The sequence below is a fragment of the Aristolochia californica genome, unplaced genomic scaffold (genome assembly GCF_029961685.1).
Source record: "Aristolochia californica isolate CCGP_79_NKW_82.1479 unplaced genomic scaffold, dmAriCali1.0.hap1 SCAF_3, whole genome shotgun sequence".
NCBI classification, from domain to species: domain Eukaryota; kingdom Viridiplantae; phylum Streptophyta; class Magnoliopsida; order Piperales; family Aristolochiaceae; genus Aristolochia; species Aristolochia californica.
Window position 1 is genome coordinate 3,279,529 of NW_027181992.1, and position 21,092 is coordinate 3,300,620.

A 21,092-nucleotide genomic window follows, 5' to 3' on the forward strand; every position below is an offset into this window, starting at 1 on the left:
GGGCTTCGGCTGCTAACTGCCAACGGCTTAAAAAGAGCTGCGGATTGTGGCAAAGAGTGGGACGTGAAGAAAAAGGGCCATTGGATTGGGCGGGAGGGCGGTTACTTTTAAGTAAGAGAATCCGCACGCGCAGCTCCATCGGCGGGCCCGCTTCTTTTTCTTTTTGGCTATAAATTGGCCATTGGATTGGGCAGGGAGGCCGGTTCCTTTAAACTGACTTCAGGCCACTGTCAAATGGAGTCTTCTCCTCCCTCCGACTGCTTCATTTTTTTCCGGTTCGTTTTCGACATAAATTATTTCTCATCTTCTACAGCTCGCTCTCTCGTTTCTTCTCTGTAATCTCGACGGAGGAATTCTCCAGTTGAATTTTTGTTGGTACATGTGTAGAAATCTGTGTAGAGCGGTTAACTACGGTGTGTGTGTCTCTCTCTCTCTTTCTTTTCTTCCAGTATTTTATTCTTCTTCGTTTCATTTTTTATGTCAGATTTGAAGTAGGGAGCAAGGAGAGGTTCTGGCCTTTTCCTTTGCTCAGTACTGAAGCATTGGCTGTCGAAAGAGGAAAATCACTGTGAAAATTCGGCGTTTTTATTTTCGGCTTTTTGAGGAAGTTTTGAAGCACTGGTGACTGTTTTTGGCGTTTTGGAAGCTTTGGTTGAAGGATAGATTCAGATGTGAGCGGGCGAAATCTTTAGATGGAAAGCGAAGTGGAGACCGTCATTGCGGACAGATCTGAACCTCTTTCTTCTGTTAGAGTGAAAAAAGAGGAAGGCTCGAGGCTGTTCGTTTAGCTGCACCTTGGGATGGCTACGTTGCAGAAATTGCCAGTCTCGACGTTGAGCACGGCTAATAGTTACGGGCCGCCCAAAGCAGATGGCAGGGGACTTTCGAATCAGTTCCCGGCAGGGCTGAGAGTTCTTGTCGTGGATGATGACACCACGTGTTTGAAAATTCTCGAGCAGATGCTCCGCAAATGTTCTTATGGAGGTGCTTATTTGGCTTATATTGAGTGTTTGTTATTGCAAAATATTTGCCATTGCTGGTGTCTTTTATTCGGTCGTTTGTTTTGATACTTTAATATCTTATTTAGGGTTGTTATTTAGCAGCGGAAGCTACCTTCCTTCAATTTTCAATACTTCTTTGCTCTTGGGCTTGTTACTTTTGGTCGGCTAGGCAGTTCGTTTGAAATCCTGATACGCGGCTGTGCTTCCGTGGTGACCTTTTTTTACTTAATTTTTCTTATATTTGCCTTAATATTAATTTGGACTCACCAGAACAAGGTGGTATGGTACCGCGGATGAGATGTGATAGACAGTATGTGGAGGTTGGGAGAAACGAGCCCTCCCATTTCATATTGAGCCTTGGATTCTGCTATTTATTGTAGATATTAGCTCCATGTTAATACTTGACGTAGTCCTAACTTTTCCAGAAAATTGATTTCTGGTGTTTGAATTGCTAGATGTTTATGAAAGGTGCTACTTGCTATAGATAAGTCAAGTATTCAGGTGTTTTGGTCATTATGCCTTGGATGGAAAGGAGGATGGTGACTTCATAGAGTTTTTAAAGCACTGAGATATTTAGGAGGGAAACAGAATCCTAATCTTCAGGACTTGCATTTCTGAGCTTACTTTGAGCAAAGCAGTTGAGTGAAGCAAAGTTTTCTGGTTTTAATTATCTGAAGAGTCAGAAGGTGCTTTTGTTTTGAATAGTTTCTGGGAGTACATTTAGATGAAAGTACTATATGGAATACATAATACAGAAAATAACTTCAATGATATGAAAATTGTGAAGGGGCTTGCAGTGACCATAAGGGAGCACAGTACTCCGATATCTAATTGGTTGGCATTGGAGTCTGGCTTTGAAATTTGGGACACTGAATTTGCAAAGTTCACTAAAATATCTCTTCTCCCCGCCCAAGTTGAGAACCGAAGACAGCCTGGCTTGTGTGATTGTGTTATAAGGCCCTGTTTTATGTTGGCCTGGAGGAGAAAAATATTGTTGGTGATTAGAGTTGGCTGTTATGTGATGTAGAGTAGTCCAAAAACCTAGTCTACGAAATTTGGTTTGTTCTCACCAGTTTAAGATGATGCCTTTCTTCATTGCAATGCCGATGTTTGGCCTCTATAGATAATCAAGCCTCCATCCGACACTATCTAGGTCTTTGGAGCCACAATCAGGTATGTGCATGCGAGTGTCCAGAATCATTCCACATTGCATGTAGGGTAATCCAAAACCTAGTATAAGAACTAATGTTGGGCTTCTCTGTTCTGAGCTTGGGCTTTGAGTTGGTTGTCTTTCTTATTTCAGACACTCTGAAACTAGAAAACTGGCTGAAAAGGATGGATGAAAGCTTTGCCTCAGGTGTGGCTTTGGGAAGGCAAGTTGCTCTGATGATTTGAACTGAACCACTGTAATAGTGAAGAAGGCTACTGTACCCAATGGACCTTAGTCAGGGCAGAAATGTCTACTAAGTTAGATTTAGTGATCTTGAATGGAAGTCTTGGTATGCAAAATATGCTTCATGTTTATTTATTAGGAAGCAGACATATTGGCTTGTCAGTCAATAGAAGTTCTATCTGGTTGCTTTTGTGGAAGTACAAAGCATACTGAATGTACTAATGGGCACTATTTAGAGCCTTGTGCATCTTGTGCTATAGTGCCTAGAGAGTTTTTGTGTGTTCAGTCGGTAGAATAGAGTTAAGAAAGCTGTTATGATTTGTTTGGTATCACTCATCATGAATTTTGTTTATACCTGCTAATGTGGCCTATTTATGTGTTATCTGCGATGAGCTTCAGAGTTGGTTTGTGGTATGAAGAGGATAATCTTGATGTATAATTTGCTGTGCATGCAAATGCAACTGCACAGTTATGGAGAATTCTGCTTGCTCTCTCTCTCCCCAGTGAGAACATTCAATCCCTTTATTAGGGGTTGGAAGTTCTATTCTGAGTTGGCTCTAGTTGTGGTTTGGTATCCTACTGAATGAATGTCAACCCTCCAATAGTGCAATGACGTCATAGTTGTGTGTTTGTTATTTAACTATGTTTAAACGTATGACCAGGTATGAGCTGTGTTTTTTTATTGCATCGGAATTTGATACCTTGCACCATGTAGAAGCACATTTTCCTTTATATATAATAGCTCAATTTTTTTAAAAAAATTTATCTGTATTTTCTCTTGTTATTATTTTTTGAAATGGGTGCCTTTTTTATTAGGCCAATCTAAAACAGCAACAACACTAGGGAGGGGGTCCCTCACAATGAGAGATCGGAGGGAAATCCCTTCTTTAGCAAGGGAGTCAGCTAGACAATTAGCTGATCTCAAAACATGATTCCAAAGACAACACACAATCAAAGCTAAGATCAATAATCTAAAAAAAAAATAGAACAGAGCTTCCCAAGGGGATCTTTATGCTCCTTGCACTAACCAATCACGACCTTGGAGTTACCTTCAACCACAAAACTTCCAAAGTCAGCCCTTTTAAATCAGGTAAAGATGTTTGAGAGCTTGTAATTCAGCAATAGTAGAGTTGATGACCCCCGCTGGGCCAGCATAAGAAGCAACAATCTCCCCATTGTTATCCCTGAATACACCCCAAAAATTAGCAGGGCAAGTTTTACCCAAAAAACACCTGTTGAAGTTAAGCTTGATTTTGCTGACATCAGGAGGCTCCCATTTCTGAACTAACTCTAAGCTGCTTAGAATGTGAGAGTAGCAACCATTCTCCAGCTGTCTTTGATGGTCTCTCCCTGCAAATCTTGGAAGTCTTTCAAAGAACTGATCCAACAGCAGTCTTTAATTAGCTCAAGATCATGTAAAGATTTAAAAGTAATCCTTGGTCCTAAGTGTTTTTTTTTTTTTTTGAAATAGTGAACTCTTTTTAAACAGCGGAAAAAATACAAGCCAGGAAGGAACCCTGCAAACAATGGGGAAGGAATTCCCAACTACAAGAGAAACAAGGGAAACGCCAACTTTGGCAAGAGAATCTGCTATAGAATTGGCTTGTATCTTTTTGATGGACGACCATCAAAGACTGGCTTGTCATTCATTTGCTCCTTAACTACTGCAAACAAAATAAATTTCTGCACAAGTAAATGGGTTTCAAGTACTGTACCTACCAAGTGTACTGATTGCATTGTTTACTGGTTGCAGTGACAACTTGCTGCCGAGCTACAATGGCTTTGTCTCTTCTTCGAGAGAGGAAAGATAGTTTTGATGTGGTGATAAGTGATGTTTATATGCCTGACATGGATGGATATAAGCTTCTTGAATATGTTGGGCTGGAAATGGATCTGCCAGTTATCAGTGAGTACTCTTTATACCTGATACATGAAAATGCCTCAGTTTTTACAAACTAATTATCATTTTTTTCTCCAGTGATGTCTTCTGATGGGAGAACTAGTGCTGTTATGAGAGGCATCAAACATGGAGCTTGTGATTACTTGATTAAGCCTGTACGCATAGAAGAGCTGAAGAATATCTGGCAGCATGTGATTAGAAAAAAGTGGAATGATAATAAGGAAATTGAAACCTCTGGTAGTATTGAAGATGCTGTGAGGCATAATAGAAGGGTTGCTGTTGATGAGAATGATTATGCTTCATCTGTTAATGAAGGGGCTGATGGTAGCGGCTGGAAAGCTCAAAAGAAGAGGAGAGATGCTAAAGAAGAGGATGATGATGGGGAGTTAGATAATGATGATCCATCTGGTTCAAAGAAACCACGTGTAGTATGGTCTGTGGAGCTCCATCAGCAATTTGTTAATGCTGTAACTCAATTAGGAATTGACAGTACGGACTGAAATGTCTTCTCTCCTTATTTTTCCATGAAATAATGTTTTGACTAATAATTGAAAAATATAGATAATATTTTTAAGTGTGTTTACAAACTAGGGGCATATCTGTCCATCATTTGATCAAGTTTACTGGTTCTGTTTGCAGAGGCTGTTCCAAAGAGAATCCTCGAATTAATGAATGTTCCAGGTCTAACCAGGGAAAATGTTGCCAGCCATTTGCAGGTGCTATTTGAGTTGTCTTTGCTGTTACCCTGTATCATTTTATTGGTTCTTGTTCATGCTCAGGTGATCTTGGCCTTTACCTGCAATGGTGTGAGGCCAGAAAAGACTATTGATTATTTTAAACCTGTGCTAGTTTATTTTTTGTGTGAAGGGGGGGTTTAAAGAAAAATGTTTTTGCTGTTCTTTCTTCTTGTATATATATGAAGGAACCAAAAAGAGCTTTTCACATGAAATCTTGTTGAACTGTTGGTATGGCAACCTGAATTTTTCTTATAAATCTACCTGAGGACTTATTTATTAGGAGGTTACAGTGACAGTGATCTAATGACCTTTTATAAGTCCACCGGGTGGGATGAATGAATGTCTTTAATTCAGCCGGAGGGCTTACTACTTTCCAGAAAGTCAAATAGTCAGTCGTCAATCAATTGTCCTGCCATTATCATCATCATCTCTCTCTCTCTTGCAGTAATGTTTTGTAAACACTGGTTTATTGGTTGCTTGAAATGTTTTTCTAGTGAGGTATGATCTTTATATCTGTTCTGACTGCTGGTCAAAATGGAATTCTAGTCATTGAGCCATAAGGTTGAGGGTCAAGGTTGGAATTTAAGCAGCCCCTCACTATTATCTCAGCCATAAGGAATTTTATGTTTTCAAGTTCAAAGGGAAGAACTAATTTACAGGTGCACAAGAGGGAGAATACTAAGAAATTATTCTGTGAAGAGAAAAAGAATGACAAGCTGCTCTAACAACTAAAAAAAAATTGTATTAGCTCTTAAAAAATTGATCCAAAGTTACAAAAGATTTCCTACTTATAGACTGTGAAACAACAATGGACTTACCGAATAAGTTACATCACTACGATAGAGCTTTCTTAGGACTGAACTTTCTAATTACAATTGAATTGTGACTTGCTTTATTATTAACAACTTGCTAAAGAAAGGATTTCAACAATTAATAAATAGTCGACTATCTTTCAGACTTCCCTAATAATTATTTTGACTTCCCATAAAGCAGACTTTTGTTTTTGAAAGGCAATAAAGCAGACTCACTGAAGACTTTCTTAAAGAAATATTTCCCAATTGGGATTGTTGACAAAGTAGGCAACACCTAAAGGTAGACAGTTGCTGACTTTTATCAAATAGAAGATACTAAAATTGAGTACTTTCCCCAAACTAAAATTCAAAAAATAAAAAAATGAGCTGCTATCTTCCAGTCTTCTTGTTTTCTGTTCTTCTTCCTTTTTTATATAGTTTCAATTGTTTTGGATGACTTTCTCTGCCTTCATATTCTTGAGCTTTTTTGTTTCTCCCTCAAGTGAACCATGTAGTACATCAGGCCACTATTATGGTCAGACCTAATATGGTGACTAGGTTGTAATTGGTCAGTGTTGGTATTTTGGTGATCCTTTGGAAGATTATTAGAAAGATTTTTTAAAGGCGACCCTTTTGGAGAGAGGTTGTTGTATATGTATAGGATTTTTTAGGTTTGTGAGAACTGATGCAACTATTATTGAAACCTTTTCATACTGGGACCTGCTGGCATGAGTGGAATGATCAAGGATTTTGTAGGTAACATTGACTTTGTTTATTCTGCCCCTTTGGGTCATTCTGAGTCCATAGAGTCAAAGCTAAGGGCCCTCCATCATGGTGTTTGAGCCTTCTCTCATCCCTTCACTTCACTTTTTCAGGTTGAAGGGTATTTGGCAGTTGTCTTTAGTTGGGGGTCTTCAAGGAAATGCCTCCAAGCTCGTTTTTTAATTTACATCCAAAAGTGCCAACTACATAGCTGATCTCTTGGCTCAAAGTGAGGCCTCCTTACAATTTATGGTTGTAGGGCGTCTCGACTTGTTGTAGTCTGGTCCTTCCTCTATATTAGCCTTCACAACTATACATTATATCTTTTTGTATTTTCTCTATTTTTTTCTGGTTGCTCCTTTGCGTTCTTTGTTAGTTCTTCTCCCAATCAATAGTCTTTCTTAAGAAAATGCTACTCTCAGTTTTTTCAAAAAATAAAATAGTTATTTCTGGGATTTGTAGTGCTGCCAAAGGCTAAAACTAGGTGCTTGTGAGTTCTAGTTGTTCAATATACCTTTTACATGTTATTTTTTGACCCATTCTAGATAGAGTTATAAATTGTTGTATAATTATTTTGCTGAAGTGAACAAATATTTACCCATTACAAAAAGAAAACTAGGCATTGCATGTCAAGAAACTAAATGAAGTATCTGGAACATGATTGCAATAGAATGTTTATTCTTGTTATCAATATGAAACTTCCTTCATCAAAGTTCTTTATACTTAAGGCACATCATACACATCTCAACTTTAGTTTAGATGACAACCCTTGAGAGTTTTGCTTTCAAAATGATTGCATGTTGTACGAGAGGTGTTGGTAATGGAAAATAGTGCTCTGAAGTCATATTTAATGTTTCAACTACCTTTTCTTTATATTTTCTCTTGCCCTCTCATTAGGGTTGTTGGAGTTCCTCTCTTCATCTTAATTCTTTGTTTTTAGCCTATTGTATCTTGCAATTTGTCACATTTTCTTTCCATTTGGATAATTTTCGTTAGAGTTGCTATTCTGGGGGAGACCAAATAGGTGCACATTACAGTTCGGTTCAGGCCTACCCAAAAATGACCAGCATAAGTTAGAAGTTTTTTTTCCCCTAAAAACTAGAAGAATTTTCTTGACTTTGACCTATGTAGGATTGTTCCCACTAACACTTTGAGGTTAAGAGGCCTTTTCTCAACTGTTAACCACAACATTTTCCGGACTTTGTAGAATTATTCTCACTAACACTCCACATGTCCATGCTAAACAAACAAACAAGGGGTCTAAGATGTAGATAACATAAATGAGGGACAGACTTAAACACTGTTAAACACTAGGCCTAATACAACAAATGCTCTGCTCTAGTATCATGCTAAAAATTATGTCCAAGGTCCATCCTAGAATAACCAGCCAAAAGTTGGGAGGCCTTTTCCCAATTAATTACCACAAGACATTTTTTCAAACCTTAGCCTATGTTAGGTTATTCTCACTAATATCAAAAGCTAAATATCTGGAAGCAATTTGACGTTTGATTCTATCTGCAATATGTTTTGTTTTAAGCTAAATGTCAAGCTTCCAGATACAGTCACTTGTATCTTTCAAATTACGGCTCCATGATATGTATACGGTATGCCCCAACTTGAGGGAGACTTAAGTATGGGGGTATTGATTTAATCTACTCCAAAAAATGCATTTGACTGTTGGAAAGCCCAGAATATTCTAGTTGACAATAGACAGCCCTACATAGAGCAAGAATTTTTTTGCGAGGCAAGGTGCAGGACTTGGTCATCTCTACTCTTTTTATTCCAGACTCAGCTAGTAGCTCTGCGAAAGTATTGACATGAACTTAATTATCATCAATCTGTGGCAAGCTGTGCATCTATGATATATTCAATTAGCTTGAGGGAGGAGGGTTCAAGTATATAAAATGGAAGGAAATTACTGAAGAATGGACTCATTTTTTATTTTCATCTCACATAAAATATGTAAGAGAAAAACTTGCTGAATTTGTACATTATGAAGCTTATACATAAGTCAGAGGAATCACGAAAGAAAAACTAAAAAATTCTCTTCATCTACAGGCCGTCTTTGATTGTTATGCTCTCTTAACGTCTTTTCTTCTATCCTTCTTCCTTTCGATTTCTAAGTAGGGACTTGAGTTGGTTGAAGAATACAAGGTTAAGTATCGAATTATAGTACAAAAAGGTTAAGTATAGAACTAAATAAGGTTTTAATGTGAAACTTCACAGAGCTAATTGTAAAATCCCACAGGGGTAATTGTATCAATTTCAATCTTTAGTGTGGTCTAAATAGGATTCTTGAAATTCCATGATTCGCCAACCAATATTTCCAGTGTTACTGAGATTTGAATTACCATTGCATGGGAAAGTAGTATTAACTGAATTTCTGAAAAGTCTGGAATTGCAGTTCCTTTACAAAAGAAATGATCTGCAATTCCACTTCTCTTTTTGGGAGTACAGTGGTTCCTTGCACTGAATTTACCCTTCTCTTCCCTTGTGAGCTGTGACACAAGCAGAGGACTCCACTGTCTCTACCACCATCATGATCCAGCTACAGCTGATTGCTTGTCTTTGGCTGGATCTGGCATCATCAGTCTCTCTCTTCTTTTCTCTCTGCCTAATAGCAAATTTACTACAAAAAATATTCCGGAACTCATATTCTCAAATTCTATAAATATTAGAAATGCCATATAATAATGAATTCCGGCAAATTTATTCCAGTAGTGCAATTCTAAAACTGTGATCAAGTTGTCAGGATAGTTTTTCGAGGTTGATCAATCATTAGAGACTATTGTCTTATTTTCAGCTTGGAATTATGTCTGAACCATTCATATATTCTAGTAGGATATGGGAGACTTGTCAAGAGACTGAATTGTCTGATTTAAGTGATTATCCATTAGTTTTCACAAGAATTTCCTTCAATTCCTTGATCAGTCATTAATTTAAAATCTTAGTATGGTACAAATTTATATTGTAATTCAAGGCTTTATTTTATTGGGCATATGTTTGAATCCAATAGCACTAAGTCAGGTCTTCTGAAAATGCTCTTTTTTAACTCAAGCCAAAAAAGAGAAACTGAAAGCTAAACTGCTTTCATCGGACTAGGATTTCTATTTTTTTAGTTAAACATGTTGGTTGCATAGGCACTTGAATACCAAAAAAGATTGAATGTGGTTCGGATATGTTTTTGAGCATCTCCTTATCTTCAGAACAATATATTGGGACTGTATCCAGAGGTTCATACAAAATGGATATGCTCTGTTTTTTGAAACTACCTGTAATAATAATTCCTGCACATTATTGTGTTGCTGTGATCAAATGTATTTTTGCCTGGTTTGGTTGCATTTATTTATTTATTTTTTTGAATGATGGACAAATTTTATTTAGGGAGAAACAAAAAATACAAAACTAAGGGTTGTAAATCCACAAACAAAGCTAATTAAAAAAATTGAAAGTAGAATTGCATAGAAACAACAAAATATGGTTTCGTTGCATATGCTGTCAATTAAATAAGGTTGAACTTTGTTTGATATTTGTGGCATTTTTTTCATGTTTTCTTTTTCTTACTCTGATTTCAACTGCAGAAGTTTAGACTTTATTTGAAGAGACTAAGTGGGGTAGCTCAACAACAGGGAGGCATTCCAAATTCCTTTTGCAGTTTGGTTGAGCCAAACTCAACGCCAGGTTCCATTTGTGGATTTGACTTCCCAGCTATGGCTGCCTCAGGGCAGCTTCCTCCACAGGCACTGGCAGCCTTGCATGCTGAGCTCCTTGGTCGGCCAACAAGTAACCTGGTTTTTCCAGGAGTGGACTCATCGGTTCTTTTACAATCATCAATTCAGGGAGCTACGTGTGTGCCAATTGAGCGTGGCCCTATAGCATTTGGTCAGCCTCTAATGAGATGCTCGTCAACCATATCTAAGCAGTTCTCTCAACCTATTGAGAGTGTTCCTGCGGGTTTCACAACTTGGCCACCTAGTAATTTGGTTGACCCCTCCAGCAACATAGTTGGTCTCAGTGCTCCAAGTGGTAATTTATTGGTCCAAATGATACAGCAACAACAACGACAATCTACACTTTCAGAATCAAGCCATAACATCAATGTGCAACCTTCTTGCCTAATAGTATCTTCCCAGGTGTCAAACGGGTTTCAGTTGGGGAACAATTCTGGTCCTGCTTGTCAAAGCTCTACATTTAGTAGTGATAACATTGCAAATTACAGCTTAATTTCTTCTCAGTCAAATAATCCATCTTTGGGAGTTCGACGAGTTGTAGATGGGGATTTTAAGAATGTGGGGGTGATCAATGGGTATCCAGTCCCAGGGGTATCAAATTCTCCATCAATGTCATCTTGCTCAATTCGACCTGAGAACAACACAATTCGGCTTATCCCTGGTTCATCCTTGAATGCCAGTCTTGCAATCAAATCATCAAGCTTTGTGCCTAGCATTAGTGAGGCACCAACTTCTTATGGCATTAGGACTGCAGGTTTTCCTGATCAGGGGCTGGGGAGGAATCTTGGGTTTGTCGGAAAGGGAACTAGCATTCCCAGCCGTTTTGCTGTGGATGATCTTGAAGCCCTGACAAGTGACCGGACCAATGGGAGGATAGCTGCGAACACTGAATCTAAAAAGCTAATTAAACAAGAAGTTTATGCAGATATGATGGAGAGCACCAAGGTGGGCATCCCTGGAGTGCAATATTTTTCCCCAAGTGATCTCATGAGCATTATATCCAAATAGGTATAACATTTCTTCAAACAGTTTCTTTGTTGCTTATCTGAAGTAGAAAACCTGTTTGCTTTTTGGTCTTAGTTTAAGTTGAGCACACTTAATAAATTCTTATGAGTTTTTTTTGTTTGTGCTTGAATCAGGTGGTTCTTTTTTTTTCTGATGGGTGTTATCGATCAGTTAAGTATGTGAAAAGCAGAATAGGAGAATGACCTGAGATTAAAAATGATGTGTGGGGAACAAATAACACCATAACCTCTTGTTTTGAGGGCAAATAGATCTATAACTTGATAAATTGAGTTAGACATTGTAGAGCTGATTGTAATCTTTATGTGATGGTCAATCAAGCAGTTACTTGAGGCATGATCTATGTCACATGGCTGATCATATTACTGGTTATATAATATTGACATGGTGGAATTTAGAGTCTCCAGCTATATGGCTTGGGTGTGCGTCCTATCCTCTGCTGGTTTATAAATGGTGATTCAGTTCCCTATTTCACTGAATGGTTGGATCATTCAGTTCGGTGTGATTCTGCTATAAGATAAGGTCATTTTCATAAAATGCACATTAGAAGCTTTTACTTAGTAATTTAGTAACTATTTTTTCAATGTAAACTTATTGACCTAGCTCTGGAGGAAGTTAAATCTGGCCATCAAGATAGCACGATTTCTTAGTGGGCTTGGATGGAGTTTCTCTTTCAATTTTCAGGATAAAATATATATATAATCTACCTATTTTTAGACCTTATGTTACAATACAACATATTTTTGTAGACTTTATCTTATACATCATATTTTTTTTGTAGACCTTACCATACAATACAACAAGGTAACCAATGTAGTATCTCTATGGTTGGCTTCAATTAAGTTTCTCAGTTGCCAAATTTGAGAAATATGATGGATGTTATTGGGTCCAATTACTGAATTCCTGATTTGTATTGATGCTAGAAAGATCAACATATCTTAACTGCTAGTTCCTTCATTCTATTCAGACGGTGAATGGTACAAATCATTAATCTTTCAGGCTATCATGTTCTAGTACTTAATAGCTTATTGACCAAACTTCTGGATGTTGATGCTGCCAAAAATGATACTTGTTCACTTTATTTTAGCTTTAGTTGGATGACCTAGGTTCATATCAAGACATGGATATGATTATGAGATTGTGTGCTTTCTATCTCTCTGAATGTTATAACTTCTCATCCAAGAAAACCAACATAGCTTCGAAATTTAAGATGTCAATAAGTATAAGAATGACATTCTTTTTCATTTTTAATGACCAAATTGGCTGTACCATCCTCTTTCTGGTACAGTTTTATCTCTACCATCTGAAATGTGCTGTACAGGACAATGTGTCTTGCATCTCAGTATGCTTGACATGGTTTTCATATAATTAGGGGAAAACTAGCTGCATCCTTCCCCTGGTCCTAATGACAAGTGTTAATGTGCACTGATCTGTTACCGGTGTTTGATGCGTTTTCAGGCCTCACAGCAATTTGATTCATTTGAACTTTACCTTTGGGGAATCTGCTACAAAAATATTGTTATTGTTATCTTTTAAGCCAAGTTGACTGTTGCTTTGCTTGATCAACTTGATCTTTCTGAACATATGCCTAACAGAATTATTGCATCGGCTGAAGTACCTCATATAAATTTGCTAGGACTTGGATCAACAAATAATTTCTTTTCATTGCAGAGGCTGAAAAGGTGTTTTTCAATGGATGCATTTCCTAACCTGCAATTATGATAATGGTGTAATTAAAATCTTAAAATAAGAATGATGGTGATTATTTAATATATTCAATAGTCAAATACTTTCAAAGGAGTGCAATATCAATCGTTTATAAATAGGTGGATTTACCTTGTGTCCCTCCTGATGTGGGGATGAAGGGGAGGGGAGCCCTCTACCTGCTCTAGGGACTGGCTGAATGGGGGAGGGCTTTACTGGTGGGGTTCCGTCTCTCCTGCATAGCAGTGTAGTGTGCAGAGGCGGAGGGAAGGCTGCACCCTCCCCTACATGTTGGTTCCGGTGCAAGCCATGTGGGAGGAGGTGGAAGTCCCCTTCCTTCCCACTTAGTCTACTTGTGGCCATGTCGGGGCCCTCCTCCCCATTATTTGTTTTTATAAACAGGAGAGGGGAGCAGGACCTTCCACAATTCTGTGCATACTGGTAGGACTTTGACTTTTCAAGAGGAAATGCTCCATCATGTCTTCCATTTTAATTTTTTAAATTAGTCAAAAATTAAATTCAAATTTAGGGTAAAGTTGTTTGTTTTTGCCCTAGATTCTATTAAGAGGTGAGAGTAATAACTTTTGAAATCCAGGAACTCATGTAGAAGGTGAGAGTAACTCCCATAGAGAACCAATTTCGTTGCCTTTTCCATTTCACACAATTCAGTATTCTTCTTGCCCCATTGAATTAACTGGAATTATTTTTCTCGAATTACTTGTTCAATTCAAAAGGCAACACAGCAATTAAAGTAATTCTGCTAACAGCTATGAGTATGTGATTCTCTTCTTCAGAGGTTCTGAATCACTTTCACATGGTGTCTTAGCTATATATCACTTCTCTGACACCCCTTGTGAGATCCTCCAAAAGCCCTGCCTAATCTTCGGTTTATCATCTTACGAATTCAAACAGATTTTCCAATAGTGAGCTCTGAAATTTAATATAGTTAACATTTTTCATTCAAATGCAGTTTTCTTGAATTGCTTATCCTGAAGATCATTCTACCTATCTCTCAACACAGGCTTATTATCCTGAGCACCTTGCTAAGCTTTACCTGGTCAACATGCCATGGATCTTTGCGAGTGTTTGGAAACTTTGTGTCTCGTTTCCTTGAGAAGACATCTCAAGTAAAGGCATCTCATGCCATGAAGACTGTTGTTGAAGCAAACTTGCCTGAGGAATATGGTGGAATGATTTTGTAGAGGCAGTTGGTGAAGCAAACTTGCCTGAGGAATATGGTGGGAAAGCTCAACTTGTTGCCTTACAAGACGTAAAGCTCAACCACTGGCCACTACCTGTACAGCCCTAAACAAGCATCCTTTAATCAGTTAATTAAACAAGATGGGACACATTGTTCGACTCAATCTTTACAGTACGACTGTGTCGTCTTTGGATTCGAGGACTTTCTGCATCATTAGTTGGAAGTCAGACTTTCGGGCTGTATCAGTGCATGCATGTAGAGGTTTGAATGTTTACTGAAGAGATGAGCCTGAAGCTTTTCAATTTCTATTTCTCATGTCAACGGAGAAGAATATAAAATCTGGTTGTCGATGAGAGTGGGACGAAGAATCCAGAGATAAAACTACTTTTGGCAGTTGCAGACTCGATGTCCATTTTTATATGCAATTAGAAGTATTGGGTTTTCTAAGTTAATTTAATCGTTGTTGATGCTCGTGTTCTTGATTAGTTTTATCATTTTATTTGCAATAATCAAAAGAAAGAACAATCTGGCTACTGCATCCTTCTTCTGAGTTCCTGAAACGAACGTACGAAATTGAGTAACTAATCTTGTGAATTCAGATGAGCAAGCGATCTGGAAGTCGGAAAGAGTTAACAGACCCATTAATGGGTGGAATCTAAGACGCACTGAATCCTGATAATCGATGATTTCTAGATAAAGTTACGACGAAATCTGATCAGCTCGCAACAAAGCAGAAATAAAATACGAGGAAGCGAGAGAGAATTGGATTGGTATGAGGAAGCCAGTGGAAGTCGATAATGTCCGTCCGGTAACGAACACGATCTCCCTTGTCGCACTTGACATCGACAGAAACGTCTGGAAAATATCGGAAGCCTGCTTCTCATTTTCATTGATGGCCACGAGTCTCTCCTTCCCTTTTACAAAACTTCATCCTGAAATCGCCAGTAACGTCGAATCCTCTCCCTAAACATCAGAGGTGCAACTGCGAACTCTGAAACAGTAGAAAGAGAGATTTTACGTACAGTTTATGTGACTCGAGTATGAGAAATGTGGAAGGGGACAACTCGTAATAGAAAAGGTAAGAGTTCTTACCTAAAGGTGAAAAAGAGGTTTTAATTTGGCTCGACGTCACCCATCGTCTCTCTCATGTTTTTGTTTTGTGCGAAGAAAAAAAGCTTTTTGAGTATAACCGACCTGAATTGGACTTGATTAGACGATGATAGAAAATTGAGGTAAATACGAGATGACTTAAAAACCTTGATCTGGAGCTATTTGAAGTGCACACGGCACAACCATGAGAAAATCATTCCCAGTTGCTTTTCAAATAGAACTCAATCCTAGGCTTGAACAGCCTTGAGCTTCGCCTGTGCTTCTCTGTATCGGTCAAAACTCCCATCCGATTGCAATTTTTGTCTTTGATCAGACATGTTGAAAACAAAATATTTACGGAAAACATGTAAAAATCAGGAAGATATCGAAACTAAGCTCCCATCGTACCACCAAAATTAGTTGAAAACCAAATGAAGATAAACACAGAAAAGCTGAGTGCGGCTCTTGTCTCTTTTTTCTTTTATCGTTTCTTCGAAAAAGATAAAAAAGGGTACTCAGAAGAGATTGATAATTGAGTAGAGGTGATAAGAAGAGCATCAAATCAAATTGCTAATCAATCAGCTACTAGTCACTAACGGTGGAGACAATAAATGCCCCACTTTTTTCTACACTCAGAAAAGATAAACAATAATATAAGTATCCCCACAATTCGGACCACCTGCAACAATTTACAGAAAACCGGAATCGTTGACGTTACTGGAACACCGATCACGGTTGCCGTAGCAGCAGAAGCAGCTCCGATGCTCCTTGGAGAGAGAGGTACTTCCCTGCCAGGAAACGTGTTTCCCTTTAACCAGCCACTTCCCATTCGTTTTCCAGTCTGTATCTATCGTTATCTTTTTCATTTCCAGAAGCAGTTGTTCTTCTAGAATGAGCAGATATGCTTCATCCTCAGAGGGCATCTCTTCCTTCCACAATAAGCAATTATGACAGTGGTGACAGCGTTTTTGTCGATTGTTTAGGATCAAAATGTAGTCACTTTCTGTTACTATGATTTTAGCTGAGAACAGGCACACTCAAACAAACGACTGTGCACTTGGCACCGGGTTTTACCACACGAATCGAGCACAATCAAGCTCATCATTTGAATCGGATACTGATCATAGAATTTGAGCACACATCAGACAGGAAAAGTGAGTACACGCCAGAAAGACAAATCCGAGTCATTTTAACGATCCCAGATGCTTCCAAACCCCTGATACGCTCAAGTAACAGGTTTCCTCTGAGGGTGATTTGTACAGGAGAACTCGATCAAATACTTATATCAGTCGAAGAATCTAGTGAATCCCCCATCAGATATAACCCACACTGGAAACGAGAAGCAAAAAGGTACTAACTGAACCATTAAAGCCAAGTTTAAATCATATACAGAATCTAGTACGGCTTGCCGTGTACTACTTACTAACTCGGCTGGCTCAAGAGAAAATTCTTTGACATTCGTTAAAAAAAAGTGAGAAAAAAGAGAACGGCTATATACACAATATTGTCAAGACGAGATCAATCAATAGAGAAGCAACCGAATACATCCTTGGCAAAAAAAACCGACGCGAATTTACAAATGCTCCTAATGAAAGAAAGATTTCAAACCTCAACATGTATCATTTCGCAAGTAATCACGATGCCAAACTGGAATTCCTCATACTCTGCTCTGAAACAGAGGCGAGCCCCTGCATTAATCTCGCAATCTCCACTGTATCATCCAAATAATACTTAGCCTTACTGGGTTTCCGACCAACAGTACAAGCAAATACTTCAGCATTAGGGGATAGAGATGGGCCAGTAACAGCACTTGTTATCACTTCGAACATATCCTCATCGGATCTGTCATCTCCGATGCAGAGAACAAAATCCGGTAACACGTTCCTCTCCCCAATAGTTGAAAGTAGTCTTTCAGCCACAAGCCCCTTGCTCACACCCTGCATTGCCACAATGAACAGGTTAGTATATCGGGGAAAACAATTTGTATCCAGAAGAGTTCCGAGTAGTAAAGAGATCGAAATCATAAAAAAATTGCACACACCTGAGGCTTGACCTCCACTAGGTGTTGACCACTTTTGACAGAAACTGGTTCATTGGCTAGAACACTTTCAAGATGATCGAGTAATTCCTTCGCTTGGCAAGACCCAAAATCCTTATCAGCATCTGCATAGGACCAGACTAATGAAGTTTCCTTATCATCAATTGTCGACCCATCAGTTGTTTCGGTGTATAACTTCATAACTGGCTCCGCGATCTGCTTCCAACTGCAGTCTGCCACTGGGACACAAGTTTCCCATTCTGCATCTCTCTCCAGCCTAGAAATATGCACAGATGGATTAATAGACGTAACTCAAGCATATAAAGATCTAAAAAGTTAGCACATAGCATTGAGGAAAAAAAAAAATGTATCATACCTGAAAAAATATCCCTGCTCTGCGGCGATTCCCAGCTTCTCGCAAGGTGAGAACCACTCGCTCAGAGTCTTTCTGCTTCTTGCACTGACAAGAAATACTAAGTTCTTCTTATCTCTGCATAGAGTATTTAAAATCTCGATTGTTTTGCTGTTCGGACTCTTATCAATTGATGATTGAGGCATCAAGGTGCCATCATAATCAAGAAGAATGGCTCTGGTTTTAGTCCTCTTGTAAGCGGAGACTATATGCTCCATAGCTAGCTTCCTGAAATTAGGATCCAGCGCCACAACCCGGAACCCCAATCCAAACCCGATTCCCCAGCACCTTTTCCTCACATGATCCCTGCATGTCCTCTCCAAGTCTTGGAGGAAACTGCGAGCCCAGAAACCAACATCATGGGTGCTCACGTACCTGTAATGCTTCTCGTGTCTCAACTGCTTCTCAGGCTCAGGTATTACAAGGGCGTGATCCATTGCATCTGCCACAGCATCTATATTCCAAGGATTAACCCGAATTGCTCCACTCAGAGACGGGGAGCATCCGATAAACTCTGAAACTACTAGCATGCTCTTCTTCGGGGTTGAAGGATCACACCCCAAGACTTTATCCAATTTCTCGTTCCCTTGCCGGGATATAATGTATTCATAAGGAATTAAATTCATTCCATCTCTCACCGCAGTCACCAAACAGCATTCGGCAGCCACATAATAAGCGATTCTCTCATAGAACTGAAGGGGTTCGTCGATTAGAACAACGGGTTCATACCCATCCTGTCCAAACGTCTCGTTTATTCGTTTCACAGCAGCGTAGGTCTCCAACTGGACTTCCTTAACGTCTTTCCCACGGCCCCGGGCCGGATTTGCGATTTGTACTAGCACCACCTTTCCCCGCCACTCTGGGTGTTGTATCAACAACTGCTCCATCGCCAGAAGCTTCAGCGTTATACCTTTGAAGATATCCATATCATCCACGCCGAGCAACATGATGCGGTTATGATCTCTGTACTGCTGCATCAGCTGGGTTAGCTTGCTTTCAGTCTCTGGTAGGCTCAATACCGACTGTAACTGACCCATATGGATTCCCACCGGCAGGATTTTAAGGCTAACCGTACGCCCATAATACTCTAATCCGATGTAACCTCGCTTGGACTCGTAGGTGAGGCCGAGCATCCGGCTGCAACAGGAAAGGAAATGCCGAGCATAGTCGAAAGTGTGAAACCCGATTAAGTCAGAATTCAAGAGGGCTCGTAAAAGCTCTTCCCTTACAGGCAAAGTTTTATAAATTTCAGAGGACGGAAAGGGACTGTGAAGAAAAAATCCGAGCTTCACCCGGTTGAAACGCTTCCGCAGGAAGGTGGGAAGAACCATCAGATGGTAGTCATGGACCCAAACGAAATCGTCTTCCGGATTAATCACTTCCAAGATCTTGTCGGCGAAAATCTTATTTACAGACACATAAGCCTGCCAAAGAGAGCGATCAAAGCGGCCACCCAGATCGGGGGAAAGGGGTAACATATAGTGAAAAAGCGGCCACAGCTGTTGCTTACAGAACCCATGATAGTATCTGGAAAACAAATCCGGTGGGAGGAAGGCGGGGACGCATTTGAAGGTCTCAAGAAGAATTTGGGAGACTTCTTCTTGGTCGTTCAAGGGGATTTCTTCCTTGAGGCAACCAACATAGAAGACCTCAACATCGTCTTCGCCAAGGCCGTCCTTGAGCTGGAGAAGAAGGGAGTCCTCATCCCAACTGAAGATCCACCCGTCCGCTTCGGATCTGCGGTGGGCGCGAATGGGGAGCTGGTTGGCAACAATGATAAGCCGATCTTTGAGGACGGAGGAATTCTCCGAGTTAGCTCCGTCCGAAGGGTCATCCTCGACGTCGGAAATTATCCCAGCGACAGTCATTACCCGTGGGATTCGCCGGCTCATCCGGCCAAAGGACGGGGACGACTTGCCGGAGGCAAGCTCCAACAGGTTGGAGTAAGATCGAGAAACCATTTCTATTTCACAATTTTGTTTTCTCTCTTCCGCGAAACCCTAGTGAAATCAAAGAACAGAATCCAAACTCTCGGCTCCGAAAAAATGAGTACTCATCCAATTAGGACGAGAGTTTCTCAAGGGCTCCGCTCCCTTTCCGAACGAGAACTCGACTACTCCAACAACAACGAAAATTATAAAAACACCGAGAACAATTTAAAAAACGATAGATCAAGAAACCATGTTGTAGGGGTTCTGTAAGGGAGCTTTAACAAAGGAGATTCCCTACCAATCATATCAAAAGATCTGAAAACCTTCCCCCCTGCGAAGCTCCAAGCCGCAGCAGAAATGAAACTCCCGAGCATAACCCAGAACGCAATAGCTCAAATTCAGCCGGAAATGGACAACAAATCTTTCACAAAGCACGAACACGAAAAAATAAATAACATATCACACCTCAGCCGCGACACGACTGAAAATCCAAAATCCAAAATCCAAAAAAAACACAAAAGAAGAATAAGAAAAAATCTCCCTCCACGCAGAGACGAGTGTTAATGAGAAAGAATGAGGCGGATTTTATCCACTCCCCGTCCTCGCACGACGTCTCGAGAAATCCGCCACGGCTCTTGAGTTCTCGACTGACGATAATAAACAAATATCAGGCGGGATGTGGGAACCACGGGGGAGTGTGTCCGGACGTTGCTGTCGTCCTCGTGTTATCTTACACGTTTCTTTTTAAAAATTCGACGCGTGTCAAAAAACCCCTCCGTGTCGAGAAAGTTTGCGTAGCGGCCGAGACGAAAGGGAAACCGGATACGGGACGAGGCGGCGGGGAGCCCAGCTGGCGAGCAGAGAGGACAAAAGGGGGGGGAGAGCCACGTCATCATAATCGCTCAAGTGGACGGGGCGAGTACCCAACTCCCGAAGAGATTAGACTTCTGGGATTAGGACAGAAGGAGAGAAATAATATAAAGAAATAAATGGAAGTAAAAAATAAAGAGAGAGAGGGAGAGGATAAGCACGAGAGGAGACGGCAAAGAAAGGGACGGGAGAGGGGGGCGAAGGAGCCGACACGTGGACGTCGGAAATCATAACAAAATGTGGGAGTGACCGGCGTGTATATTTGTTTACGTTATCTTTTTCGCCGGAAACTGGTCGGTTTTCACAGCTCCAGCCTCCCTCCAGCAACAAAAGGAAAAAACACAGAGTTTGAGCAGCCATGTTTTGAATTGAATTGGAGGATTCCAAGCAATGATTTTAATGGAAGGATTAGATACAATAAGAGAGGGATGGATGCTCATTTAAATTCTCTTCTAAAAACGGAATAAAGAAGAAAAAAAAAAACATTGGACTAATAATAGTTTATGAAA

At 39.8% G+C, this 21,092-nt stretch overlaps 2 protein-coding genes across 5 annotated transcripts; one reads left to right on the top strand and one right to left on the bottom strand.

Annotated features, from left to right (window-relative positions):
* The first annotated feature begins 207 nt into the window (after positions 1–207).
* LOC137960112 (two-component response regulator ORR21-like) lies at positions 208–11,981 on the top strand. Of its 4 annotated transcripts, none has more exons than XM_068807600.1 (7): positions 208–275; positions 485–984; positions 4,148–4,300; positions 4,373–4,783; positions 4,934–5,010; positions 10,166–11,323; positions 11,455–11,981. In XM_068807600.1, exons 2-6 carry the CDS (start codon positions 801–803, stop codon positions 11,321–11,323), a joined length of 1,983 nt encoding a protein of 660 aa, XP_068663701.1. In that variant the 5' UTR covers positions 208–275; positions 485–800; the 3' UTR covers positions 11,455–11,981. The 4 variants fall into 4 exon arrangements, with proteins under 4 accessions (XP_068663701.1, XP_068663702.1, XP_068663703.1 ...); XM_068807601.1 differs by lacking the exon at positions 208–275 and adding an exon at positions 294–375; XM_068807602.1 differs by lacking the exon at positions 208–275 and adding an exon at positions 306–413.
* A 4,689-nt stretch (positions 11,982–16,670) lies between these two features.
* Positions 16,671–20,330, bottom strand: LOC137959189 (alpha,alpha-trehalose-phosphate synthase [UDP-forming] 6-like). Its single transcript, XM_068806547.1, has 3 exons — positions 17,747–20,330; positions 17,374–17,647; positions 16,671–17,269 (listed from the first exon to the last, which is right to left on the bottom strand). The coding sequence occupies exons 1-3, from the start codon at positions 19,741–19,743 to the stop codon at positions 16,967–16,969; spliced, it is 2,574 nt and encodes an 857-aa protein (XP_068662648.1). The 5' UTR covers positions 19,744–20,330; the 3' UTR covers positions 16,671–16,966.
* Between the last annotated feature and the right edge of the window lie 762 nt (positions 20,331–21,092).

What these genes read in the sequence shown, in the direction of transcription:
- LOC137960112 (XM_068807600.1), top strand. Translation starts at nt 801, where the DNA reads ATGGCTACGTTGCAGAAATTGCCAGTCTCGACGTTGAGCACGGCTAAT. An exon ending in CCGCAAATGTTCTTATGGAG is followed by an intron (nt 985 to 4,147) that starts GTGCTTATTTGG and finishes TACTGGTTGCAG; the next exon opens with TGACAACTTGCTGCCGAGCT. An exon ending in ATGTTGCCAGCCATTTGCAG is followed by an intron (nt 5,011 to 10,165) that starts GTGCTATTTGAG and finishes TTTCAACTGCAG; the next exon opens with AAGTTTAGACTTTATTTGAA.
- LOC137959189 (XM_068806547.1), bottom strand. Translation starts at nt 19,743, where the DNA reads ATGGTTTCTCGATCTTACTCCAACCTGTTGGAGCTTGCCTCCGGCAAG. An exon ending in GAGCAGGGATATTTTTTCAG is followed by an intron (nt 17,648 to 17,746) that starts GTATGATACATT and finishes GCATATTTCTAG; the next exon opens with GCTGGAGAGAGATGCAGAAT. An exon ending in TAGTGGAGGTCAAGCCTCAG is followed by an intron (nt 17,270 to 17,373) that starts GTGTGTGCAATT and finishes GTGGCAATGCAG; the next exon opens with GGTGTGAGCAAGGGGCTTGT.